This window comes from Cololabis saira, chromosome 10 (assembly GCF_033807715.1).
Source record: "Cololabis saira isolate AMF1-May2022 chromosome 10, fColSai1.1, whole genome shotgun sequence".
Classification (NCBI taxonomy): domain Eukaryota; kingdom Metazoa; phylum Chordata; class Actinopteri; order Beloniformes; family Belonidae; genus Cololabis; species Cololabis saira.
This window is the reverse complement of record NC_084596.1, coordinates 34906336-34933703: the sequence shown is the minus strand read 5'-3', so window position 1 is coordinate 34933703 and position 27368 is coordinate 34906336. Positions and strand designations below refer to the sequence as shown.

Here is a 27368-nt window from a genome sequence, read left to right as displayed (position 1 = left end):
GGCTGAAAAAGGGTCTATTTAGAGCCCATATTACTGGAACCACAAGGGACCCAGAGAGTGAGAGTTTTGTGTCGTACACCACATTCTCATCTTATGACCAAGTGTTCATTTGATAAATCTCCTGGTGTTGGACCTGTGTTTTGGAGTCGGTGGAACGGACACACCTGCACTGATTACAGACGGCGTGAAGGAGTCCTGTGTCGTCGTTGGCTGCAGGCTGAAGCTCTACTCCCCCGTGTGTACCGTCATGTGTTTTTTTAAGTAGGACGAGTGGCTGTATTGTTTGCCGCAGAGCTCACAGGAGTACGGCTTCTCGCCCGTGTGCGTTCTCATATGCGACGACACGTCGCTGCTTTGTCTGAAGTTCTTCCCACAGATCTTGCAGGAGTACGGCCTCTCTCCTGTGTGGATGGTGGAATGCCTCTTCAGGCGCGACAGGTCGGTGAAACTTTTCCCGCAGGTGCTACAGGGAAACGGCTTGTCGCCCGTGTGGACCGCCGTGTGCTTCTTCATGGCTGAAAAGCAGGTGAACCCCTTCCCGCACGTCTTGCAGGAATACGGTTTTTCCCCAGCGTGGATCCTCAGGTGGCACATCAGCGTTCCGCTTTGCCTGAAGCTTTTCCCGCACGTTTCGCAGGAATATGGCCTCTCACCCGTGTGGATGGTGGAATGTCTTTTCAGGGCCGTCAGCTCGGTGAATCTTTTCCCGCACGTGCTACATGGATACGGCTTCTCGCCCGTGTGGATCGTCAGGTGCCGCTTCAGAACCGACAGGTGGGCAAAGCTCTTCCCGCAGGTGCTGCAGGAGTACGGCTTCTCACCCGTGTGGGTTCTCATGTGGACGTTCAGATCTCCGCTGTGACCAAAGCTCTTCCCGCAGGCCTTGCAGGAGTACGGCTTCTCGCCGGTGTGAGTCCGTTCGTGATACTTCATCTGGGACATGACGTAGAACCTCCTCCCGCAGGTCTTGCAAGCATACGGCTTCAGGCCCGTGTGGATTCTCAGATGATCCTTCTTTATGATTTTATCCTTGAACACTTTTCCACAGATTTCACATTTCTCAGGTTTGGAAGCATTCTTGCGACGTCGCTTTTTGGGCTTCAGCTCTTCATTCCGGGCCGTTCCAGAGTCTGTCTGCTTCCTTCCTTCCTGATCTGGACTCTCAGTGAGTGCAGGGAGGCTCTGGCTACTGACTGGCTCGGACTCGCTGTGGTCACTTTCATCAAGTGTAACAGTCACCATGAAGGCATCATCCTCCTGCTTCAGCATTAGCTCCTCCTCTTCCTCTTCCTCCACTTCCTCTTTAATGTGGACCGCTTCTGGCTCATCCTGCTCCTGCTTAATCAGTGGGAGTTCTGGTTCCTCTTGGTCGAAGATCCGGACATCAGGAAGAACATCCTCCTCCTCTTCCTCTTCCTCCTTATAGTCGTGTTGCTGGGGGATGCCTGGAGGAACAAAACGGATAAGAAACAAAAATGTGAGCTTTATTCAACTACTTTTGATGTTGGATGAGACAAACCTCCACAATCCAACCTCAAATTCAAGAAGCATCGACCTCACATCCATCAGCGTTTGAAAGCAGTTTTTATTCTTCCCAATACTTACAGTCAATTCAATTCAGTTCAGTTCAATTCCTTTTTATCTATAAAGCGTTTATTACAATACAAGCTGTCTTTAGGTGTTTTCCAGACACCCAGAACATGATCCCTGAGCAAATGTTAAATATACAATGGCAGGGAAAAAAACCCAAGAAAAACTCTCCTTTAAGAGGAAAGACCATCCTGCCGAAGGCCAGCCAGGTAGAGGAAGAAAAGAGGAAGGAAACCACAGTGAAGTTAGTTTTCAGTTTGATATTCGACAGACATTCGCTCTGGATAAACCTCTAAACCTCTCATTCACTTAGGGTCCAGGCCGACTCTGAGCAAGCTGTTCCAACATTTCACATGCACACGTATTGCTGACTTTACAGTAAACACAGGGAGACAGAAGAGGGCTGAAGCGTGTCCCGACTTTTAATAAAATGTGATATAAGCATAGATACTATGTTTAAAGTTGTTGAGGAGCTAACAACCTATTATATATATATATATATATATATATATATATATAGATAGAGAGAGATAACGTAGACTATAAAATGTATATATATATATATATATATATATATATATATATACTATGAACTAGGGCTGGGCGATATATCGAGATTTTAATATATATCGATATATTTTCAAACACGATATGGTACGAGACGATATCGTTTATATCGATTTAAAAAAACATTTTTTTTTTTTAAATGATTTTGATATAGCTTATTTTGTGACAAATTGACTTGAATGTTTTATTTGAGATTTGCACAAATCTTTTGTTATTTGCACAACTGTCAACCTCAGTGGAAAAGTCTGCCTGTTACTGTCTACATTGTATTAATTGCACAGTGTATTTTAATTTAATTGTTATGCAGGAAAGGGATATTTGTTTTATTTTATTCAAGAAGCATTTTTATTCTATATATGCAGGCAGTTTATTTTTATTTCATTTGTTTTATACATTTTGATATTGTGCAGACCTCTGTTAATAAAGGTACCTGTGTGACATTTGGCACGAGGCTTTGTATTAAAACTGACTGTTTTTTTAAGGGTTTGCCTCAGAAAAAATGAAGCTAACAGAGATGCTATGCTATAATGCTTTGGGGGAAACCCCAATTATGGCACAGAAAAAATATCGAGATATATATCGAGTATCGCCATTTAGCTAGAAAATATCGAGATATGACTTTTGGTCCATATCGCCCAGCCCTACTATGAACAGATTTTAAATATGAAATCAAGAGGCGTATTTCATGCAGCCAGATAAGAACTATGATCCAACACTGATTTTGAGTCAATGAATCAAATGACCTGGAAGCTATTGAGCTAAAATGCTAGTATTTACATATAAAAATGAATACAAATTATGGACAGATTTTAAATATAAAGTAAAGAGGCGTATCTGATGCAGACAGAGTAGTACTATGATCAAACACTGATTTTGAGTCAATTGATCACATGACCTGAAACCTGGAAGCTATTGAGCATAAGTGAATGAAAGGTTTAGAGGTTTACCCAGAGCGAATGTCTGTCAAATATCCAACTTAAAACTAACTTCACTGTGGTAGGAAAGAAAGGATGAAGAGCAGAGAGAGGAGATGCACAAATATATTGTCATCGGTACATCAAACTAAATATACTAGTACTAATTATCCCATCGGCCGGAGAACTAAGAGTTCTATGTACCGGTACATAAGACTGATACATGGTTAGTTGCTGGACTAGAGACGACCGTATAAACAGGTGTGGACCGTAGACACTCAGGTCACCAAACTTTTGACTTCTTCGTTTTAACTTTTGCATTCTGAAAACGCATCATCCACACATGACCCTATGATGCCATCTTCTCATTCACAATCCTGGAAGCCCCAAAACACTGTCCGGTACCAAACTTTGGTGGTTCCGATTTTTTTTTTTAGGAACTGTAATTTAAAGATTTGACTAGTTTTATTATTTATATATGCATAAATGAATACATTTAAAACCTTTTCTCCAAACTATAATAATAACATATACTTCGTTCACTTTTCAAAATGAAATTCCCTGGAACTGGGAGTAGGTAAAAATACCTGAAAATGATCCATCTTTACTGGATATAATTCACCAAACAAAAACAAGTGCAACAGATTTGATCATAAAACGGTTCAGTAGCATAAATCCTTTTTCAGACTAAATTCAACAGATGACAGGACATTTTTCCTTTTTCCTTTTTTTATATTTTCTGCCTACTAAAATAATAATAATAAATAAATAATGAAGTCCAAAAGCTCTAAATCTGGGGTTGAATGTCAAATCCTGAATACTCCACCAAATAATAATAGGAACATAATGGTATAATAGTTGAACAAAGCACGCTCTCTTCTATTCCAGACATTTGTAAAAGCAAAATGTTTTTAGTTGAATATTAATGGCATTTTTTTTTGTTTGCATACAATAGCATTTCTGTCTGGTCACCTAACAGTCGGTTTCTCCCCTCTCATCTAGCACATGTCCAGCCAAGCTAAACCAGCGCTCACTTCCCACAATTGTGCATGGAACAGAGAGGTAGGCTCGGGCAACTGAGGCAAGTTCAGGGAAACCCTTAATGGGTTTTTAATCCCGGCCACTGGGCAACTCGGAAAGGTAGCTCTGTATCTGTGCAGACAACTGTGCCACCTCAGCATTCATTATTACTTCATTATTTCCTCATGTACTGCAGTTGTCAATGTGTCCTTTGGGCTTCGGGTGCTTCTGTGACAGGATAAGATTCTGAGGATGCTGCAGCAGCTTCTTCAAGTCCATGTGTGGTCTTCCCCTCTTGTCCAACGCACCCATTTTACTTGGTTTCTGACTTCATTTGAAAAGAAAAAAATTATTGTACTTTTAAGTGCATTAAGAAACAAAGGAGGAAACAAAGATGAGAATGGGTTAATGTTTCAACTGTAGCCATAAAAACCGTAAGCATAAATATTTGTCTATAGCTATGTAGTTATTTTTTGTTTGGACAGCATAGTTCTTATTTAGCATAAATCATTACTTTGGTGTATTGTAATGGTGGTAGTAGTACAAACAGCAGTTATACTCTTGTTAGTACGTATTTATCATTATTATTATTAATTAATCCTCCTGAATGTTGCTCAAGCTTCCAGCATTGTGGTTTTAGCTGTACCCACTTGTCGTTGGAGCCTGTTTTTCTATCCAAAAGATCTGTTTTGTGCAGAAACAAGGGCATCTCTTGCTGCCGATGAGCTGATTTCTTTTGTGACTTCCTCAAAAAGGTGGGAACAGATTCAATATGTTATCATGAAGTCCCCACCTGTGCGTGCCGAGCGTCGTTGGCAGCTCCTGTTCAGCAGGTTATACCCCCCAAAGCTCTATTTTGTTCAGTCCTTGTGAAGGAGGCAGCTGCTCAGTTCAGTTTTTGGTGTAAAGCAACAAAGGGAGCTAAATGGTAGACATTTTAATGAATTGTATTAAATTTTATAAGGCTTGCTAAACTAATAGACTATTAGCTCCACCTGATGGTCATAAACGTGTACTGATTAACATCTAAGTAAGGCCTGAGTAGAAGACATGATAGATACATTGATGTTTACATTTTCAAATGTATTCATCACTTTTTCATTTAATCTAAAAGGTATTTATTTATTTGTTTGTTTTATTTCAATATTTTACTGAATTGTAGTTCAACCATTTTAAGAATCTTCAAACTTAGCAAGATTCAACTAAATGTTTTTGTAGATAAACAAAGATGACTGAAAGACATAAAAGTGTCTTAAGCGGCTTAATAGTTCAGAAAGTACAGTATTCATTCAGCACAGCCAAAATGGTTAGAAAATTAAATGGCATAAACTTTCCTAGGATCTCTTAAAGGTTAAACAAAAATAAAGTTATAGCTTTATAGTTACTCCTCTCTTCTCTTCTTTTACTTTTGCTTCTCAAATCTATTCAAGTCTCCACTGGATGTATTCTTGATCTAAAAACAAAAGAAAACACAAGTACACACAAGAACGCATAAGGAGGAACGGCCGACAGCTCCCTCAAAGAACAATCAGAATCACCACTTCACCTGATGTGGTGGGATTGCTCTGTGGACTGTGGGAGGAAGCTGGGAACATGGAAACTCCTCCCAGAAAGGCCCCTGCCAAGCTTTAAGCAAAGAAACTCCTCACCGCCATGAAACAGGAACATTCTGATCACCACGAACCTGGAACTGTCCAAGCCCCACACTAGTAATCTCCCAACTACCACAAGCAAGGAACACTGTAACCAACATGAACCAGGAAACGTCCAACCATCACACACCAGGAACCTTCTAACAACCAGGAACCTTCCAACCAACAAGATGTAGGAACCTTCTAAATGCCATGAACAAAGAACTTTCCAGACATTACAAAACCACAAATGTTTTAGCCACTACAAGCCAGGAACCTTTCAAGCAACACGAACCATCACAAGCCACGACATCTAGACATCTGGAATGTTAAAACCATCAAACTATAAACCTTCACAAGCCAGGAAGTTTTCAGCAAGCACAAACCAGGACCCTCTGCACCAATATGAACCGAGAAACCTTCAAGCCTCCATGAATCAGCAACCTTCCAACCATCATGAAGCATGAAATACAGTCATCACACATAATGTCTGTCCCTACCACCACAAACCAAGAACCGTCTAGCCTCCACAAACCAGGAACCAGGCAGAGGTGTCAAGTAACAAAGTACAAATACTTCGTTACCTTACTTAAGTAGAAATTTTGGTTATCTATACTTCACTGGAGTAATTATTTTTCAGACAACTTTTTACTTTTACTCCTTACATTTTCGCACAATTATCTGTACTTTTTACTCCTTACATTTTAAAAACAGCCTCGTTACTCTATTTCATTTTGGCCTTTAAAAAAAAAAACTATCCAGTTAAATTGCTCCATCCGGATAGAGTGAATTTGGTTGTGGTTGTTTCAGATGTTCTTGTCCAGTTTTGTTCTTACATCCGTTCCCTCAGATTCCTGCAACTAAACTTGGATGTACATTCCAATAAAGGTTAGGATAAATGATAACATGCCTCTGAAGTTTGACTTTTTGCACCATTACAATACTTATAGGCAACTAGTCATCATATCTGCTGCTCTCTGAAACACATGTTAATGCTCAATAGTACACATATATGGTTCTTTAATATATTTGCATTATACTAAGATGCATTCATTTTCAATGGCTTTTGTCCTTAATGGCTTTTTTCCCCCTTACATTACTTTTACTTTTATACTTTAAGTAGTTTTGAAACCAGTACTTTTATACTTTTACTTGAGTAAAAAACTTGAGTTGATACTTCAACTTCTACATGAGTATTTTTAAACTCTAGTATCTATACTTCTACCTGAGTAATGAATGTGAATACTGAAGACACCTCTGTAACCAGGAACCAGGAACGTTCCAGCCACCAAGAACCTTTCAACCATTACAATCACATCCTCTGCCTATCCATTGAAAAACAGAAAAAAAGGTAATTGATTCAGTGAACATTGACAATCAGATTATGCTTTTGAATGGTTCATTGAAAAATAATCAGAAACAAAATCAATAATGAAACTGTTCTGGGAGAAACGGATGGATGCTTTAGTTTCACAACCTTGTGAGTGAACCACTTCCATCCAGTGCCCGGTGTAACTCTCAGTGAGACCTGTGCACCTGTAGATAGGTGTGCTGCTCCAGCTGCCACAGGGTTGACTGCTTTCTTCTCCGGACTGCATGAATGAATGAATAAATTAATTGTTTATTTGTGTGTCATACACCTCTAAGGTATATACCTCTAAGGTTATACCTACCTGTTTCAAATCTTTCCACAGACAGAATTTATATCACGACTCACTGAAAAGACACTACAGAATAGTCCAATGTGTTGTTTTTAATAATTCTTGGCTGTTTTTAGTCGTGTGTTTTGGGTCACCTGTTAAAGGGCCCCCGACCTGCGACTGAGACCAAGATTTCTGACACCAGGCAGCACATTTGTCTCCAGAATGTCTTGAGACCTCCTGTACGGTGTGGTGGCTGCAGGTCTGGTGTGGTTGAGGTTCGTACCTGTGGTTCCGTCCCCCGGTCTCCAGGAAACCTCCTCCAACAGTCTCCGCTGCCGCTCGATCTCCTCCTCATACCGCACGATGGTTTTCTCGAACTCGGAGAAGATTTCCTCTGCAGCCGCGGCCAGCCGCTGGCCGATGAAGCCCCGCAGAGAGACTGCAGACATGCTGCTGCACACAGACATATATCCGTGTATATGTCTGTGCTGCTGCAGACCTGCAGACCCGCAGATCCAGCTGGAACACGACTACACGGCGGAGCCGAGCACTGTTTACTTCCGGTGGAGCTCACCGACAACTTCCGGCCGAGGACTTGTTGGTGACTTTTCTTTATTTAAACACAGTGCTGGCCTAACATAACCAGAAATCATGATCATAATTTTTAATTTAATTTTAAATTTAATTTCCCTAAATATATAAAAGTATTCATATTCTCTTCGTGTCATATTATGCTCCCAGTCCTGTTGTTTTTAGGTTAGAGTTTTTATCCAATCAGAATTCAGCTGTCATTTGTTGCCAGGCTGCATGAAATCTGCCTTCAGGATCAACATTGCAGGTGTGGCAGTTGATTGACAGTTGCGATAGCCAATCGGATCACGAGTTGTGTCAGTAACGCCAGAGGAGCAGTGGATAAAACTGTTCTATCTTTTTTATCTGTTTTATCCACTGCTCTGAGTAACGCCCTCTAGCAGGCTTCACGTTGAATGTGACATTTACGCGTCATGTGATTGGATATTGACACTTACTAGTTTGAGCCACAGATATTAACAGTTTAAATTAAAGGAGCATGAGGCAAGAATAAGAAATGAGACTCATTAGCGCCACGACGACTGTCGGGGTTACTGCAGCCAACAGCGAAGCTGGCACCGGAGCGCATATGTGTAATCTCATATGATTTTCAAATCAAGCTCTAAATATGACTTACAATGTTATCTTACCTGGTCAGTAGGAAATGAGCCATGTCAGCATCTGTTTTCAGTCCCAATTCAAGTTGAAGCTGCCTCCATGACTCAAACGCGTATGCAATGTTTACTCGTGCGCCGCCGAGAACGTGCATGCAGCGTCATGTGACGTCACATCCGCAGGACAGCGCGGGAAATTCCGGTCCGGAATTGCAGCACATTTTGCAGCACACAGCCTGTTCAAGGCAACGGAGAGATACGCTAGAGGGCTCATTCTTTTTGGTTTGGAATGCTTCATCTGACATTATCACTAGAAAAATTAAAACGTATACAAATTTTTTTCATAAATCCTGCCTCATGCTCCTTTAAACCTTAATATCCGATTAATCGGTGACAGATGATCCATATGTTGACACAAACATGGAAAGTGAGAGGTTAAAACAGAAACAGTTAAAGAGCTGAATTGTTTAATAGTCGCCTGACATGTTTCCAGGGCCGTACGAAGCTTCCTGGTGTACGCGGGCAGACAGATAGAAATTATTCAGGGGGGGGGCATTAACCTCTATACTTTAGAAAGAAACTATATTTGTGCATGTAAAGTTACAATTAATGTTGAACTAACACAGATAAAAAAAAAAAACTTAAAGGGGACCTATTATGGCATCTAATAACTATTTTAAACAGGCCTTGAATGTCTTAAAAACAAGCTTTTGATTGTTTTTGCTAAATAGATTAGAAATTCAGCCTCTAAACCATGTCTTTATCTTCCCAGTTTCTAACCTCATTATCTATGCTGGATTCTGAGTGGGTGGGGCTATCATAATGATGCTCTGTGCTGATTGGCTGCCTGAATGACGTGATACACCGCTACGAAAACATGACAGAATCTGAACGGCTGATAGAAGCCACATCACACTGGATGGCTCATCCGGGCGGCTGTACAGACACTGCAGAATCTGGTTGCTTTCCTCCTTCTCTGAGTTGGCAGGCTGAGGGGAGACCACCTTATATATGTTAAAGCAAGAAAAAACGTATTTTTCATAATAGGACCCTTTTAAAACAAACCAGTAATGAACATTAATTATATTTTTCATGAGGTTGTGAGGCTTAAGTGGGCTATCCAAAGCAAGTCGAGTGGACAAAATTACAAAAGTAAAAGTGCTCTTTTCCAGGAAAAGTGATTTCTCAATCATGAAGTTGTTGAACTTTTTTTATCCATTCAAGCGTGGGTTTCCATTCTAACCTGTGAAAGCTGATTGTAAAAGATATGGTGAAAGAAAGTTTGTGCTGCTGTAACAGCCATATGATGAGTGCTTTACTTTTGTGTATTATTCTTTCTTTTACTACAGTTTGTTTCTCATAATAAATGAGCACATTGTGATTCCCATGACCTTGTGTAGTCAGTATGTTCTTCTTTTTTTTCATAACCTGAAAAACACTTAAAAGTGTTACACTGCCCCCCCCCCCCCCCCCCCCCCCCCCCCCCCCACGACTCCAAACGTGAAGTTTTGCATCTCTGAATCTTCATTAGCATTACTCAATAAGCTGCAGCAAACTCAGCTGACATCCAACACCGGTCAGTGGATCATCATGCGTTTTATTTGAGCTTATCAGTCATCATTTAAACAGTAATCATATAAATGTGTTTACGAGTGTTGAGACCCCCAGTGGGGACGCTGACATACTGCCAACCCGGGAGTATGTCAGTGTCCTCATTCTGGATTTCTGCTCCTAATTTGGTCAAAGTCACATGACCTGGGAGAGGTTTCAGCTGCTCTGCACTAAAATTAACCAATGACGTGATTGGCCGAAGGGTTAACACAACCATCTACGGCATGCATGCATGTGTGTGTGTGTTTGTTTCATACACAGAGCGTCAAGGAGGCAGCAGCAGGTAACCCATTCATTTTAAAACTTCTGACAGTCTTGTATTTGTTTTTTAATACCAAATCACACTGAAGAGTTTAGAGGAGCTGCAGCAGCTGGAGCTGCAGATGGGGGAGTCCAGCAGCTTCACAGAAAAACCGGTTCAGTCACTCAGCACATCTTGTTTGTAAAATGGTTTAGGAGATCTGGAGAACACTGAACATTCAGGACACTCAAAACACTGCAGTCGAACTTCAGTTTGGTAGGGGATTCAGTCCATTAAGACAGGTTTTCTGATATCCAGTCCTGGTGGGACGTCCTCCTGCATGTTTTAGACGTTCCCCCGGCTTTAGCACACCTGGTTCTAATTAATAGATCATTATTACTTGTCATCAAGGTCTGCACAACTCTGTTAATGACACAGTCATTTGTATCATGGTGTGATTAAGCAGGGGAACATCTAAAACATGCCGTCGATCCCGGGGTCCGACATGTTTTTAGATGGTTCTTGCTCCAACACAACTGATTCAAGTGAAAAAGATCCCCTTCAGCTGATCATTTAGGCCTTAACAAATCTGTTAATTACACATTCATCTAAATCATGTACGTTAGAGCAGGTAAACATCTAAAACATGCAGAAGAGCAGATCATCAGGACCAGAACTGGGAAACTCTGCTTTAAGATGATCCATGGTGAACACATGAAAAATATAATAGAAAAACATTTACAAACATATATAAGTGGGAAAAAAACTAAGAAATTAAATTTTTATATATTTGAAAATTTGGATACAAAATCATACATTGCTTTTTAGTGTTACAGAGCCAAAAAACTCCACTACTACTGAAAGATATGTGTTCTTTTGTCTGGTGAATCAAGAAAGACTAGTGGAAAGAATTACAGGTTAATTCAACTTTTAATCATGTCAAGCACAAGGTTTTTTTTCCGGCCGGAGGTACAGTTGTCTCCGGCCGGGGTACACTTCTTTCAGACCGCGTGAGTCGGAGAGAAATGCACACCGTTTTCATGAGTCTAGTTGATTTTATACTGAAAAGGAGGATGTTCTTTGCAAATGATTTTCATTGGTTGAGGGAACGGGAAAAGACCCCCAAACGTGTCACTTCCAGCTCTACATTTCCTTTACTGTCTGTCTCCCATCTGAGGTGTCAAACCAGACCGCAGATCAGACCCCCCAATGCTAAACATCTGTGTCTCCCCATTGTCTTCTCTCAACAAATTGTATGTGTATTGCTATCAAGGGGAAATCACCTTAAGGTGTCACCTTTCCCCCGTCTCCTCTCCAACCATATGTGTATTGTATTTAACTTCTAATCTAATTTTTGTCTACGCTTGGCTCTTAATCAGAATGAGATTACTTTGAAGAGAGCCTAGACAGTTTTGAGCTTCAATAATTTCATGAAATCCTAACACTACCTACTTTCAGTTCCTCTCGACCCCACTCTGTTTTAAGGGTTTTCCACTTGCTGATACCGGTTAGTATCTCCTTTTTCAGACCTACTTGGCCGGGGTTCTAACCGAGCTGAGTCGGGCTGGAAATGCCACGTCAACAGGCTACAGGCCACTGATTGGCAATTGGCAATAAGAGTAACATCTCTGATGGCAAGCAATCCTACAGTGCAACGAGGAGGTCCACACATTTCTGTGCATCGTGGCCAATGACCAGAGGTGGGTAGAGTAGCCAAAAATTGTACTCAAGTAAAAGTACTGTTACTTCAGAATAATATGACTCAAGTAGAAGTAAAAAGTAGTCATACAAATAATTACTCGAGTAAAAGTAAAAAAGTACTTGTTGAAAAAACTACTCAAGTACTTAACTGTTGAGTAATGTCTGATTTATTTTTTTAACACAACCATTTAAACAGACAAAAGTACAAAATAATCATCTTCAGGAAAATTAATTCAATAAAATAATACAATTAATTAAAAATGAATAAAAAATAAAAATAGCTTAAATTAAAATAATCTTAAAGTAAATTCAAGTACTTTAATAAATAATAAAATAAATAAAATAATAACAGAATAAAAAAATAAATTAAGCACAAGTAGCACAAAATTTCAAGCCTTTGTACTTTTCTTTTTTAACCAGAACTAGAACAAGCCCATGAACTCATATAAACACTGTGTGTGTGTGTGTGTGTGTGTGTGTGTGTGTGTGTGTGTGTGTGTGTGTGTGTGTGTGTGTGTGTGTGTGTGTGTGTGTGTGTGTGTGTGTGTGTGTGTGTGTGTGTGTGTGTGTGTGTGTGTGTGTGTGTGTGTGTGTGTGTGTGTGTGTGTGTGTCAAAACATGCAAAAACAAACATTTTTCCCAAAGAATCACTCAGTGATGTCATGAGATTAACGCGTACGTGGAGGGGATAAAAGAAAAGTAACAGCTCAACGTAGCCTAATGTAGCGGAGTAAGAGTAACAGTTTCTTTTTCACAAATCTACTCAAGTAAAAGTAAAACGTATAGTGATTCAAAACTACTCCTAAAAGTACAAAATTTCCCAAAACTTACTCAAGTAAATGTAACGGAGTAAATGTAACTCGTTACTACCCACCTCTGCCAATGACAGTAATCAGAGGGAACTGGATGGGTCAACGCAGAACAAGAAGGTTTATGTAGAGGCCCCACCCACAGGGAGGTGGGACTGAACTGTGCTGGAAAACGGGTGAGACCAGGGAGAGTAGAGTGGAGTTAAAAAACTGTATAATGGAAAAGGGGCGTTTAGAGGTTTCAAAGCTTGTCTGTAAACAGATGTGCAGCACTTTTCAGATCAGAGCTGACAAGGGTTCAGACACAAACTGCTACGGCAGGCAGACCTCCAAAATCTGAAACCATGAAAAAGTCTGACCAAAAATCCACATCTAGATTCATGGGCTGAGTTCAACGATGAAGTAAGAAACCTGCAGTTCCTCTACTGACCACTCTGGACCCGGCCCTGCAGTTCTGCTACTGATCATTACAGTCTTGATCCACATGTGCAGTTCCTCTACTGACCAATGTGGTCTGGATGCAGATGTGTTGTTCATCTATTGATCACTGCTGTCTAGATCCAGACCTGCAGTTCCTCTAATGACCACTAGGAGCTGAATACAGGTGTGCAGTACCTCTACTGACCACTGGAGTTTGGAAGCAGATAGTTTATCTGTTTATCGCTACTGTCTGGACACAGATGTGCAGTTCCTCTATTGACCACTAGTCTGGTTCCAGATGTGTGCAATTAAGAAATACTGATTTTATCCACAAAAGGAAATAATATAACAAACTGACAGACTATTAATTGATTGACAAGAACTAATTTACAAGAACTGATTGATTGATTGATTGATTGATTGATTGATTATGGTAGATTATGGTTTGAGACAGTTAGCTGTCATCACCTTAGCTACTTAGCATATTAAGTCCTTGTTTCAGCTCAGAGTAGCCAACCAGTGGTCCATGGGGAAGCCAGTGGGGTCACATGACCTCTGTGGGTGATGGAACGTCCTCAGGTGTTTGTGTTGTTTTGTGTGGTTAGTGGGAATATCTAGCAGTGTTTCAGCTGCTGTGATCTTCTGATCATGGTGAGAAACATGCATATCTCCTGTAGATGAAGGTTCTCTGACAATCCCAGAATTGAGCATCAGAGGTTTCAGGATGGAGGTGAGGAGAGATGCTACCAGTTACCCTCCAGTTCCAGCAGGAATGACAAACAGGAGCCAGAATGATGAGGGTCGTTTTCTTGAGAGTTTGAGGGTTTCCTTTGGTGATGTTTGTTTGCTCTCTGACAGACTTCCATAATTCATAATTCTTTATTTTTATCGGCAGTCCCTTCGCCAGATGTTAATGAAAATGAAAAATAAAATAAAAAATGCACAATAGACATAAACACAAATACAGCATGCATGACATATCAAGACAAAGACAGATACAGTGCCAAAATAGAATAGAATAAAACAAATGAATAAAAGTACAGTACAATCATCTTAAATAGCTTGTATTAAAGAGAGCCACTAGCACTAGTACTACTACTAGTGCTCACATCTTTGTGAGTCAACAAGCCAGTCCTTTTCATGAACTTTAAAAGAGTGATATGATGGAGATTCTCTGACTGATTGTGGTACTGTATTCCATTGGTGTGATGCTCTGAATGAGAACACAGCCTGGCTGAATGTGGTTTTCCTGAATGGAAATGAGCAATCTTTTTTAGTCGCACTTCTGGTGGCTCTGATAGCAGGGGATTTGAATTTTATGAAACTGGATAGTGGAGGAGGAGCTGAACCACGCATTATCTTATATATTAGACAAATATTTTTGTACTGTATATGATGAGATTTTCCCAACTCAGCAGTTTATACTTAAAATATGGCGTTGGTGATGTCTGAAAGGTTTTTTATCCAGTGTTTTAAGTGCTTGTTTGTTCCTTCCTGACCTTTCTGTGACCTCCTGCAGGGATGCTGTCTCAGGTCACGCCCACCTTGTTCCTGGGCGGGGCCGACGCCCCCCTCAACGCGGCGCTGGTGTCCCGGAAAGGCATCACCCTGATCGTCAACGCCACGCTGTGCCACGCCAGCCCCACGTACCCGGGCGTGGAGTGCCTGCGCGTCCCCGTCTGTGACCTGCCCAGCGCCCGCCTCGCCGACCACTTTGACCGGGTGGCCGAGCGTATCCATGGAAACCGTGTGGGGGGCACACTGGTGCACTGCGTCGCCGGCATGAGCCGCTCCCCGGCGCTGGTCATGGCCTACCTGATGCGGTTTCGGGGCGTGACGCTGTGCCAGGCTCACCGCTGGGTCCAGGAAAGCCGGCCCTTCGTGCGGCTGAACGCCGGCTTCTGGGAGCAGCTGCTGCAGTATGAGCGGCGGCTGTACGGCCGCAACACGGTCCGGGTGGCCGAGGAGCCACAGGAAACTCCGAGGACGACAACGGCGGCAGGCCGCTGTGGCCAGGGGAGGCTCGTACCTGGGTCACCTGCGATGCCCCGCCCACCCCTGATGATGTCACGCTCCCAACTGGCTACATCAGCAAAAAAATCCAGAAAAGGCTCCAAATATTTATGGAGGGAATAAACATCTGAATAAAACCTGAGGGATCAATAAGCAACAGACAGATTTGTTGACTTGCTGAAACCAGAACCAGAAACGCTAAATGTCTGTGCTTCTTTTGAGGACCAAACTAGAACTGAAACAAAGAGACGCAAACATGTCTTTTTCTTTAATTACCAGGCTACTTTACTCCCTCTTATACTTGTCTTTACCCACTTAGGAAATTATGTTTACTTGTGATTGTTAATGACAAATGTAATTGTGTTCATCATTTGTGAAAGTAACAAAAGCCATATTGAGTATTGGTATTGAATTATTTGGTCAGAAATTTTCTAAATATTCTGCTGTGGAACCTGTTTTTTATCATACATGGAACAAAATGCACAGTAGGGGCGCAATGATTATTCGACGTTGTCGACAAAAATCTATAATAAAAAACTGTCACCACATGGATTTTTCCAACAGAGTGAGACATCGGCCTCCCTATCAATCTCTGCTGAGAGTTGCGCAATAGGGTTCAGCGCAAGGTAAACAATGTGAGGCAACACAACTGCGACTGGCAGCAAAGTTCATTAAACGATGCATTTTTGAATTAACTGTCCATTTATCTTGACTTTTATTTTTAATTATCACGTCATTTAAACATGCAAAATTTTAAAGCTGAGCGCCAAATAAAAGCCATTTAATAATTGTGAAATTCGTAATCCGGTTAGTCGACTAATTGTTTCAATAGTTGATGACTACTCGATTATTAGAATAATCGTTAGCTGCAGCCCTAACACAGTAACTTAAAATGCACAGTGAGTAATATTAAACCATAACTTTGATAAACCAGGGAATGTGTATAGTTCCGTGTGGTTATAAATTAGTTTTTAAAAAATTGGTTAATCAGTGAAGTTATGAAAATGTTTCATAAAAAAGATCAGTGCCCGCTCCGGCCACGCCCCGCGGTTAAACCAGAGCACTCTTCCTTTAGACGGGTTCAAAATGGGATCCAACTGGTGGCTGAGCTGATTAATAAAGAAGGACAACTATTCAGCTACAATTAATTCATCTCACTATATAATTTTCCAGTTAGTCCCCAGGAATACTCAATGACGGTTGATGCTATACCCTCAGGCACCTTAATGTTGTTTAAAAACACCAATCATTCTCTACCTTCCCCAGTTACTATCCATGATCCTGCTGAATCATCAATGGGGAAAATCTGCTTTTCACAAGAACATGGTAACAGAAATACGATAATCCCCAGTTTATTCAGAAAAATAATTTCTCTCGTCCATATACAACATATTATTTGAGCCGTTATATCCCAGGTATCACCTGGAAGACTGTCTGGCCCTGATCCCTCATAAATATCTCATTCAAAATAAGGTGAGGGAAGTGTCTTTTGAAATTCTTCATAAAATTTACCCTGCCAAACATTTATATGATCAAATTTAAAAGAGACATATTTTATTGCATTCTTTTGGTGGTCATACAGAAACTGTGATACATCTTTTTTGGCACTGCCCTTTGAGACGTAGGTTTTAGAGAAAGTTTAGCAGATTTATTAATACCCATATTTTGAGGGATTTCTCCTTGGTGGGAAAATGTTTTTTTTTTTTTTTTTTTAAATCGTCATAAAGGATACTAAATGTTTTTTTTTAATGATAAATTTGCTCATTCTTTTGGCTTAATTTTATATTCAGAAAGGTACATTTATTAATAAAACACCCTATTTCTTCATTTTCTCAAGGATGTGGAACTATATGTTAAATCAATAGCAGACTCTACTAATAAAAAGGCCCCAAGAACAATTTCTATAAGTAATATTTTGTGTGTCTAATTAGCAACCCTGGTCATCTGTATAAGTGTTCTTCTGTATACTTCATTGTTTTGTGTGCTGTATACTGTACATGACATTTGGTTCATCCATCCATCCATTATCTATATCCGTTTTACCCTTTGCAGGGTCACAGGGGTCTGCGTGAGTCTATCCCAGCTAATTTTCAGGCGAGAGGCAGGTGTCCACCCTGGACAGGTCTCCAGTCTATCGCAGGGCTACATAGATACACAGACGTAAGCTGTGTCCGAAATTCCTTACTTCCACCCTAATGAGTAGCAAAAACAGTATGTGAGAATTTTTAGTGCGTCCGAAACATTAGAACGTACTCAATAGTATGCGCTATCCATACTCATTCCGGAGAAATGTATTAGTGTGGATTGATGGACACTAGCTAAGCAGAAACTTCCCACAATGCAATGCAGCGGTGTTTGGTTGCTAAGTGCTGCGCAGATACGTATATGTCATAAGTTTAATATTAAGTATAATAATATTATTATATAATATTAATATTATAATATTCGTATATAATAATATTATATAATGTCATCTTGTTTGGGCCAGAATAAACGGGTAACAGCGGAGCGGTGCTGCTACTGCTGCTGTGACAGGAGTGTTAACAACTCCACCTCCCAACAGCAGGAAGTGCCGTGTGGCTCTGACTAGTATGTCCGAATTAATGCATACTACTGATATTTATTCAAAAGTGTGCCGAACTTAAGTATACTTTTTGAGTATATACTGTTTAGTATGGCATTTCGGACGCACCGGTACTCACACCAGGGGCAATTTAGAATCACTAATTAACCTACTATGCATGTTTGGTTTAAATAAAGTTTATTCTAAAACAAAATAAAGCCAATATATCAAAGAAAGGACAAGGTTGAAAGACCTTGGTGAGAGAGGCATAGAGAGGGGTCATGGAGTTTCTAAGAAACACTGGCTTGTTTTACAGGATATAGTGGGTATATAGCGGTTTGTTTGTTTAGAGTTTTTTCTCTTTTCATTATTATTATTAGATCATTTAAAGGAGCTTGAGGAGAAGAATAAGAAATGAGACTCATTAGCACCACGATGGCCGTTGGGGGTACTGCAGCCAACAGCGAAGCCGGCACGGGAGAACGGGGAGAACGTTCATGCAGCGTCATGTGACGTCACATCCACAGGACAGCACGGGAAAATCGGGACCGAATTGCAGCACATTTTGCAGCACACAGCCTGTTCAAGGCAACGGAGAAATACACTAGAGGGCTCATTCTTTTGGGTTTGGAACGCTTCATCTGACATTATTACTAGAAAACTTAAAACGTATACGAATTTTTTTCATAAATCCTGCCTCAAGCTCCTTTAATGTAAAGCAACTAGATCCTGTCCTACATACTCCGGTTCAGTAGGTGGCGGTATGCACCTTGCAATCCGCCAAAAAAACGCGAAGAAGAATAAGAACAAAACAAACCCCCTGCAGTTCCCCCCGCGGCCTGCAGGCGGCGGCCCCGGAAGTTCAGAGGTCGATAGTCAACAGTGTTGTCGGCGTCATGGCGGATCTGAACCGACAACTCAAGGAGTACCTGGTCCAGTCCAAAGCCGGGTCCGGCTCTGCGTCCCAGTCCACCACCGTGGAGATGGAGGAGCCGGCCTCGGTCCCCGGCAGCTGGTTCGGCCGCTGGTCCAGCAGCCCGTCCAGCACCAGCACCAGCGGCTCCGGCGGGTTCTCGTGGCCGTGGGCGGCCGAGCCGGACCCGTGCCTGCCGGGGCTGGGTCGGGGCCAGCGTCTGGCGGCCAGCGCCGGCTTCGCGCTGCTGTCGCTGCTCAGCTTCCTGCTGGCGGCCGTGTACGCGCCGCTGCTGCTGCTGCACGCCCGCAAGTTCGCGCTGCTCTGGTCGCTGGGCTCGCTGTTCGCCCTGGCGGCCGCGGCGGTGCTGCGGGGCCCGGCCCGGCTGGCCGCGGGGCTGGCCGGCTCCCCCGGGGCCGCCGTGTACCTGTGCGCGCTGGGCGGGACGCTGTACGCGGCGCTGAGCCTCCGCAGCACCGTCCTGACGGCGCTGGGCGCCGCCGTGCAGGTGGCCGCCATCGCCGGGTACGTGCTGACGCTGCTGCCCGGGGGCAGCGCCGGGGTCCGCCTGCTGGGGGGGGCGGCGGCGGCCGCGCTCAAGAGGACCGTGGCCGGGAAGACCATGCCCATCTGACCCCGGGAGGTCCGAGCCGGGGCCAAGGAACTGTGAATGAACTGATTTATGCTCCAAGTTAAATCGACGCAGAGCCTGCGGCGTAGGGTACGCAACCACTAGAAACTGAATTTGAATAATTTATATTTGAATTGCACAACTTGAATAATTGCATTAAAAAACTGAATCGGAATCACATAATTTGAATTTGTATTGTTTAATTTGAATCATTGCATTGAAAAACTGAATCTACATTCAGTTCTCACAATTCAAATTCAGTTCTTGCAATTCAATTTCACTGTGCCAGACATCCGGAGGAAGAGCAATCGAGTGCAGATACAAATAACTCCTTTTCACGTAGCCTACTTCTACAAAACGGCAAGATATAAATACGCTTTTTACACAGAATGGAGAAAACACAATAGGTTTTGAAATATCTAACTCTCATTGGTGGTTTATATCGTTGAAAGAAAATAAAGGTTATAGTAGGCTACGTGAAAAGGAGTTCTTTGTATCTGCACTCGATTGCTCTTCCTCCGGAAAACCCGGATGTCTGGCACAGTGAAATTGAAGTTGAATTGCAAGAACTGAATTTGAATTGCGAGAACTGAATGTAGATTCAGTTTTTCAATGCAATGATTCAAATTAAACAATATAAAATTCAAATTATGTGATTCAGATTCAGTTTTTTAATGCAATTATTCAAGTTGAGCAATTCAAATTCAGTTTCTAGTGGCACATATTTCTGCCCACAGAGGTCGCTCCTCTGCAGACTGCTGCTGCGGGACAGTAACCGATGCTGCTGAGTGACACCCAAACCCTGACCAGGACCTGCAGGAAATACATTGTTTCTAGAGGGGGCCCCACTTTTGTGAAGGGGACTTAACTCTCCAAGATGATCTGTGGTGATGGGTCCTTGAAGAAAACAAGTCAGATCCATCGATCTGAAGCTCAAACTCCATCAATGAACCCAGTCTGGTGCAGACGCAAAGGTGTTTTGATTCTTCGGGATGGAAGGTGTTCAAATCCAGGGGGTGTTATGGCCACTTGGGCCATTTGAGGACGAAAATTGTATTTTTTCCCCAAGAAAAACTTTAATTTTTTACTTTGTAAACACACAAACTTGCAAAAGAAAAACAACTTGTGTACATTTATTTGTTGTGTTTCCTCTGAACGTTGGTCGGCTGAATTTCCAGGTGATGAAGAGGGAGCAACAGTTGTAGAGAGTGAAGATGTTTCCGTACATTTCTACATTTGTAACTTACCGGACAAGAAATAAAGACTTTATATGTGATTCTCATCAGTATTTCTGTCTGTGAGTCGTTAAAGAACCTGATCCAGGGTCCTGCAAAACAGAGCCGTCCCTGGTCCAGAGGGGACAAGTCTTTATCGTCCACGTTGGCGGAAAACACAAACACTTAGAAATCTGTTACAAAAATCTGCAGACGAGCTGCCATAAAACACGTACAAACACCAGCAGCAGTCTCTATGCTATCCTACACACATCCGGCCAGCAGCCCCCACACACCGGCGGAGCGGGCCACGTGACCTCAGCGCCTGGTCTCAGGTCTGTGGAGGAGCCGGCAAGGAGACGAGGATCATGGGAGTTTCTTAGGTTGGGTTTCCGTCGGGGACTACCGGCCCCGGCCGCCGCCTCCTCCTCCTCGCGACGCTCCTCTGGGGGGGGGTCCTCCTCTCCGGGGGCCGGGGCCTCCGGGACCCCAGCCGCCTCGCCCACCTCGGCCAGATGGACCGTAACTGCCCTCATCCCTCTGAATACGACCTGCGGAAACGCAAGGACGAGAAAAATTAAACATTACAATTGATCAAAGTAAAAAAAAAATAAAAAAAGGATTGTTTTAAAAATAAAATGTCTGTATGACTTTATGTATGACTATGAAAGTATGACTTTTGGTTTTTGTCATTTGTAAATGAAATGCTCAAATCCTCCAAAAGCAAGTTCAAAGCTTCACTGGGTCACCAGAGACCCAGCTCTTAGCAGGACCCGGCCCTCAGAGGGGGACCGGGCTCTAACCAGGGATCCAGACTTCACATTTTGAAGTCTGATGAACAGATGGCTCCAAACTCTGATAAAAACATGGATGAATGTGCTCCTTCATAGATGGTGAAGAACAAAACTCCTTACTTAAGTTTACAAGCAAACGTGAAAACAGAGTTTTTGAAAATCTCCACTTTGGCCGGAGTTTTCAGAAATTATTGTTTTTGGTGACTTTGAGCTTCGTTTTCGTGTAAACGAACGGCCAAAACGCATGAAAACGCCACCGTTTTTGCTCCGTGTAAACGGGGCCTCAGAGTTTAAACTACGGGGCTCAGAGTCTCAGGAGCTCCACCAGTTCTCCAACAGACTTCAATACCAAAAATAAAAGCATCTGGAGGACAGAAGAAGCGACCAGAACATGAACCAGAAAAACTAAAAAGACAGGGATGCTGCCCTCCATCTCTCCGGGACCAATGCAGTGAAAATGGCAGCGGTACGAGGAACGATTTTAGCCCAGCAAGACGGAGAACATGCACAGATTTGATTCTGATTGAGCAGCTGCAGCGTTACCATGGAGACGCAACGGTCGCTTTGAGAGCAAAGAGCCGGTCCGAGACAGATCCAGGCAGCAATGTTCAAATCAAACATCAGTTGAATCAAACTGTATGTTTCTTTCATCCTTGTGAGATGGTTGGAAAACTGGAAGCTCAGGTCGTTTAAAAAACCATCAGTACTGCTACTGGCCACAGGGGGGCGTTTACAGCTGCTACTGCTGTTGCCCCCCTGGTCTGGTAGCTGCTTCACGCTCCAGCTTTAGTTGTAGACGGCTGCGTTTTACTTTTATTCATGTTTAATAAACAGCAGAGTCTCTTCTGTCATCAAGAATACAACTGAGAGAACTTGGAATGTGCTCTTTATTGTGGTCTGATGGTGTTTTCACCTCCGTCAGCCCCGGGGGACTCGCGCTCTCGGGGGTCTCCTGTTCCCGGGCCATCCTGCCACGGACGCTTGCGTGGGGGCAGAGACGCCATGTCCATCCCCTGCAGAGACGAGGGACGCTCCCGACCCGCCGAAGACGAGCCGTCGTGTATCTGCTGGCCGTCCCGGTAGCTGTCGTGACCTGAGGACAGAAGTGGAGACGCAGCACCGCGATCAGAGCCCGACACGCTGAACCGTCGGGTCCGGCCTGCTCCGGCGGTCCAGCTCCTACCTCCCCCTCTCGGTGCACCTCCTCCCCGGGGCGGCCTCCCGCGGCCCCCCGTCTCCCAGCCGCGGCCCATGTCCTCAGAGCCATCGAAGCCTTCCTCCTGGCCATAATCCTCACCATAGGACCGACCTGCCGGCGCTCGGAACCTGCAACAGAGTCCAGTTCAGTTAGGACCCCCAACCGGTGGTCCGGCGACCCCCCCGGCCAGACTCCGATCTCACCTTTCCTCCCTTCGTCCTCTGAAGTCTCCCCCGCTGAACTGTTCGTCGTGGCCCCAGTTCCCTCCGTTCCCTCCTCCTCCTCCTCCTCCTCCTCCTCCTCCTCCTCCTCTGTGCCCTCCCCCTCTATGGCCGCCCCCCCGTCCACTCTGGTACCCGGAACCCGGGCCGGACCTCCAGCCTTCGTCTCCTCTGCCGTGGAAGTCCTGTCCTCCGTCAAAGTCCTGCGGGCCTCGTCGACCCTGCTTGCCATCGCCCCAGTAAGACCCAGAACCCTGCTCAGGTCCTCCGGGACCCTGCCGGTCAGGAGGGCCCATGTGGTGGTTTGGTGGGGGCCCCCGAGGGTCTGCTTGAGAAGAGAACATAGGTGCTTCTGGTTAAGGTCCAGTAAAAACTAAACACCAGCGAGCCAGGTGAGGAGCTGGCCCCGCCCACATTCAGCCCCACCTGAGCTCAGCACCCACAACTCAATATTCTAACTTGACCAGGGATGGACCCAAAGCCTCCCAGACATCCATTTGTACGGTGAACACTTTCGGTATCTAGATTTCATTCTATCCTATTTTTTATCTTTATTGTTTTTGACCGGAACTGGATCTTCCTGACAGCTGCGGCTAGCTCTGGTCATATTCTTTCTAAAATAAGATTACCGTATTTTCCGGACTATAAATCGCATTTTTTTTTTTCATAGTTTGGCCTGGGGTGCGATTTATGGTCTGGAGTGACTTATGCGTAAAATTATTAACATCATTACCAGTATATCATTTCACATGTTATTTTCACACTAAACCACAAGAGGGCGCTCTAGGCCTGTGTTGATAATTTCAACATTGGCGGTAACATTTAAAAACAACTGAGAAGGGCTTGACAAAAATGGCACCGAAAAGAAAATCATATTCTGCAGATTACAAGCTGCAAGTAGTAAAATATGCAGCTGAAAACGGTAATCGAGAAGCAGAAAGAAAGTTTGGAGTTAGTGAGAAACTTGTAAGGGACTGGCAAAAAGCAGAGGTTACTCTTACTGAAATGAAGAAAACAAAAAAAAAAAAAGCCAATCGCAAATATTTTTATTTTAAATTGCCTTTCAAGATGACATGTCTGTTCTTGGATTTTATAAAGTAAATTTCCCCCTAAAATGCGACTTATACTCTAGTGCGACTCATGTGTTTTTTCCTCCTTTATGGTGCATTTTATGGCTGGTGCGACAGATCCTGGTGGTCTGTACAGGAACTGCATGGCGGGTGCAGCTTGTTCACAAACAGATGCTGAATGACCATAAACTGGGGCCGGAGCCCGGCACGGTCTCCTCACCTTTGCTGTTGGGCCCCTGCTGGTTCATCCCGTGCATCATGGGCCCAGAGTTCTGACCCTGGAAAGACCAGAACAAAGTCAACCCTTCTCCTACACCTGGAAACTTCTGCTGGTCCCGATCCCGGACTCTTTACAGACGTACCTGGTGCTGCATGTAGGAGGGGTCCTGAATGTTTCCGTGTGGTCCCGGCATGTTCCCGGGAGGCCCCTGCATGCTTCCATGAGGTCCTTGCAAGTTACCTTGGGGGCCCTGCATATTTCCAGGTGGTCCGTGCATCCCTCCAGGGGGCCCCTGCATGAAGCTGTTGGGCATGTTGCCATGTGTCCGAGGCGGGGGGGCCATCATCCCACCCTGCATGGGGCCCTGGGGGCCCATCATGTTGCCTTGAGGTGGCATCATTCCCCCTTGAGGTGGGGGCCCTTGATTGTCCCTTGAGCCCATTCCCCGTGGAGGGGGGCCCATCATCCCACCAGGGGGCCCTTGCATCCCTCTGGGCCCCATGCCGTGAGGTCCTTGAGGGCCCATGTTTCTGGGGGGGCCGGCATGTCTCTGCGGCCCCTGCATGTCCGAGGGTCCCATCATGCCCTGAGGGGGCCCCTGGTGAGACTGGGGTCCAGAGGGGGGGCCCATCTGTCCAGCCTGCATGTATGGAGGCTGCATGCCCCCGGAGCCCATGGGGGGCCCCATGTTGTTGGGCATTTGCTGAGGCGGCATGTTTGAAGAAAAGCCTTGCTGGCCAGGAGGCATGTTGCCCCCCGGGCCCCCGGGGAAGGAGGACACGGAGCCTGGGGGGGGGCCCATGTTCCCCTCCGTGTTCATCTGGCCCATCCGGTCCATCTTCATTTGCTGCAGAGGCAGAACCAGAACCAGGGTCACTCACTCAGCACACTGCAACTGGTTCTACTGGTTTCACTGGACGTGGCACGTAGGCCTGTGTTGAAAAAATCGATTTCCCAATTCTAAATCGATTCTCATATTAATTCCTAAAAAATCGATTCATATGTCTAAAGATCGATTTTTTTTTTCTTTATTTATTTATGTTTTTTTTTTTTTCATCATTACATTACAACTTTTGGTTACTTTTTTGTTTATCCCAAAAAAGGAATGTTTTGTTGGACACGAGAATAACTGGTGCCATGTTTTTGCCTTTAAATATGTTTAAAGGTATGAAAACATTAAAGTGTTAAAAAAATGCTAAAAACCAAATGCTCAAAAATTAAAAACCAAAATAGACCGAAAAGGGAACAAATAAAAACGGAATGTGGGAAAAAATAAAAGCGATTTCATCCGTCTCTGTTTCCTCCCTGGATCTGTTTGGTAATTCTGACCCACATGATGTTTCTGAAAGCAGTTCTTTCAGCATTCTGGGAGCTGATTGGTCCTTACAGCATCATTAGCTGCCAATACTTGCTGTTTAATCTCAATATAACACTAGTAGTAATATTTTGCATAACTACAGTCATATAATTCATCCAACAGCTCAAAAAACAGTTATTTAATAACACTAACCCAAATCAATATCGGAATCGAATCAGATCGAATCAAATCTTGATAATCGATTCTGAATCTTAAGAATGGGAATCGAATCGATTCTTGACATTTGAATCGATCCCCAGTACTAGTGGCACGGCGGCGGCCTCACCTCCAGCAGCATGGGGTTGGTGTACTGCAGCGCCGCCATCTCCTGCTCGAACTCCGCCTGCGTCTTCTTCTTCCCGTCCCCCTTCTGCTCCATCTTCCTGTCCTTGAGAATCTCTCCGGAGGGAGGCATCGTGGGTACTTTGTTCTCAGCCCAGGCCTGTGGTCAGACACACGGGACTCAACAACAACACAGCAACCTGACATTGGACCCCACTAGAGCTGGGTTCACCAATTAATACTGATTTATATCTGAAAGGTCCGATGTCGGTTTGTAAATCCACGGATGAATCTTCAATATTTTACTTTTGTATTCTACTTCCTTCCAGTCACGCAAATTTGGGACTTCACAGCGAGATTTCTGAACTCTGTACCAAACAGACGTAACACACACGAGTCTGTTAAATACCAAAAGACGTGGGTTACGGGGTTTTAACTTCCTTTTTCCAGAGCAGTTCTTATCTTGGGCTCGGACATAACTGCCATCTGGCTTTGGTCTGCATCTTCTGTATCTCTCACATCTCTACGCCGATCTCACCCTGGGCTCAAGCCAATGACTTGCATCACATGACCGCCGTGGGCGTCGCACCGGTGGGCAATGAGAGGTTTTAACACCCACATTTCCCCCTTCAGTTCTGCACAAAGGCCTTACAGCAGTCGCTCAGTTTCTCAGCCTCTCATTGGCTGCCTGCCTCCGTGCAGAAAGAAACACCTCGTGTTTGGTGCAGGAGAGATGCATCAACTCTTCCTAATAGTGATCAAATACTTTCAAAATGTCAACCATTTTTTGGTTTGACTGGTTTGGTTTGGTTTGATTGTTATTTCATTGGTCAGATGTTCTTATTGAACTTCAGATACATAATTCAGGTTCAGGGTTTAGGTGAGATCCTTGCAACATGCATGCAGGCACAACATTTTATAACTAGTATTTAAATGTGTTGTTAAAGCAACAAACCCTTAGACTCATATGTTGGATCAGATACACAACCAATGTGCAGAATCTGTTCTCCAAAAAAAGGTTTTTCCTTCACCAGTATATTTATCGTAACTAAAATCCTTCTAAATAAATTAAACCAAATTGTGAATCGGATCCTGACCTTGTAGATAGGAATCGATCGATTCATAAAATCAGCAATGACACCCAGCCCTAGACCCTTCAGGATGCTGAACACCTCCCAGGTGTGGACATTTACCTGCTGGAACTGCGCTGGGATTGGTTTGGCGTACGGGACCTTCTTCTGCGGGACCTTCTTGGCGTCCTTCCCCATGACCTCATCCATGCCCCAGTCCAGACCAGGGATGGACATCTCCACCTCTGGAGTGGCCTCTTTACCTGCAGACGACAGCACAGGTGAGTTCTACCTGAGGGTGTGCTGCTCACACCGACCTTCTCTTTACTGAGAGAGACGTACTGCTCTGCTCCAGCTCCATGGCGGCCTTCAGCTGCTCGGGGATGCCCATCCCGGGGATGGCAGCCATGCTGTTGGGCTCCACGTCATCTGGAAAACAAACGCTCAACGATTAGACGGGCAGGAACCAAACCACACGGGCGCTCCGCTCA

At 43.9% G+C, this 27368-nt stretch overlaps 4 protein-coding genes across 4 annotated transcripts in view; 2 read left to right on the top strand and 2 right to left on the bottom strand.

Moving 5' to 3' along the window:
• Nucleotides 1–225: 225 nt before the first annotated feature.
• On the bottom strand, nt 226–7894 carry LOC133452967 (zinc finger protein 501-like). Its single transcript, XM_061732743.1, has 2 exons — nt 7649–7894; nt 226–1445 (listed from the first exon to the last, which is right to left on the bottom strand). Exons 1-2 carry the CDS (start codon nt 7830–7832, stop codon nt 226–228), a joined length of 1404 nt encoding a protein of 467 aa, XP_061588727.1. The 5' UTR covers nt 7833–7894.
• A 2511-nt stretch (nt 7895–10405) lies between these two features.
• si:ch1073-184j22.2 (dual specificity protein phosphatase 18) lies at nt 10406–17221 on the top strand. Its single transcript, XM_061732742.1, has 2 exons — nt 10406–10443; nt 14851–17221. Exon 2 carries the CDS (start codon nt 14853–14855, stop codon nt 15465–15467), a length of 615 nt encoding a protein of 204 aa, XP_061588726.1. The 5' UTR covers nt 10406–10443; nt 14851–14852; the 3' UTR covers nt 15468–17221.
• Nucleotides 17222–18744: 1523 nt separating this feature from the next.
• Nucleotides 18745–20733, top strand: sft2d3 (SFT2 domain containing 3). Its single transcript, XM_061732741.1, has one exon. It carries the CDS (start codon nt 18804–18806, stop codon nt 19452–19454), a length of 651 nt encoding a protein of 216 aa, XP_061588725.1. The 5' UTR covers nt 18745–18803; the 3' UTR covers nt 19455–20733.
• A 197-nt stretch (nt 20734–20930) lies between these two features.
• Nucleotides 20931–27368, bottom strand: part of wdr33 (WD repeat domain 33) — a 29990-nt gene continuing 23552 nt past the window's right edge. The window contains exons 13-21 of the mRNA XM_061732740.1: nt 27220–27306; nt 27001–27140; nt 25812–25967; nt 24311–25015; nt 24169–24226; nt 22861–23206; nt 22643–22785; nt 22373–22552; nt 20931–21216 (exon numbers count right to left, since the gene is read on the bottom strand). Coding sequence (XP_061588724.1) covers nt 21068–21216; nt 22373–22552; nt 22643–22785; nt 22861–23206; nt 24169–24226; nt 24311–25015; nt 25812–25967; nt 27001–27140; nt 27220–27306 — 1964 coding nt within the window. The 3' untranslated portion in view covers nt 20931–21067. The remainder of the gene's footprint in view (nt 21217–22372; nt 22553–22642; nt 22786–22860; nt 23207–24168; nt 24227–24310; nt 25016–25811; nt 25968–27000; nt 27141–27219; nt 27307–27368) is intronic.

Bases quoted from the DNA above. Each gene is read 5' to 3' on its own strand.
- si:ch1073-184j22.2 (XM_061732742.1), top strand. From the start codon at position 14,853: ATGCTGTCTCAGGTCACGCCCACCTTGTTCCTGGGCGGGGCCGACGCC.
- LOC133452967 (XM_061732743.1), bottom strand. From the start codon at position 7,832: ATGTCTGTGTGCAGCAGCATGTCTGCAGTCTCTCTGCGGGGCTTCATC. The intron at 1,446-7,648 runs GTACGAACCTCA...TTGTTCCTCCAG, and splicing joins ACCGGGGGACGGAACCACAG to GCATCCCCCAGCAACACGAC.
- sft2d3 (XM_061732741.1), top strand. From the start codon at position 18,804: ATGGCGGATCTGAACCGACAACTCAAGGAGTACCTGGTCCAGTCCAAA.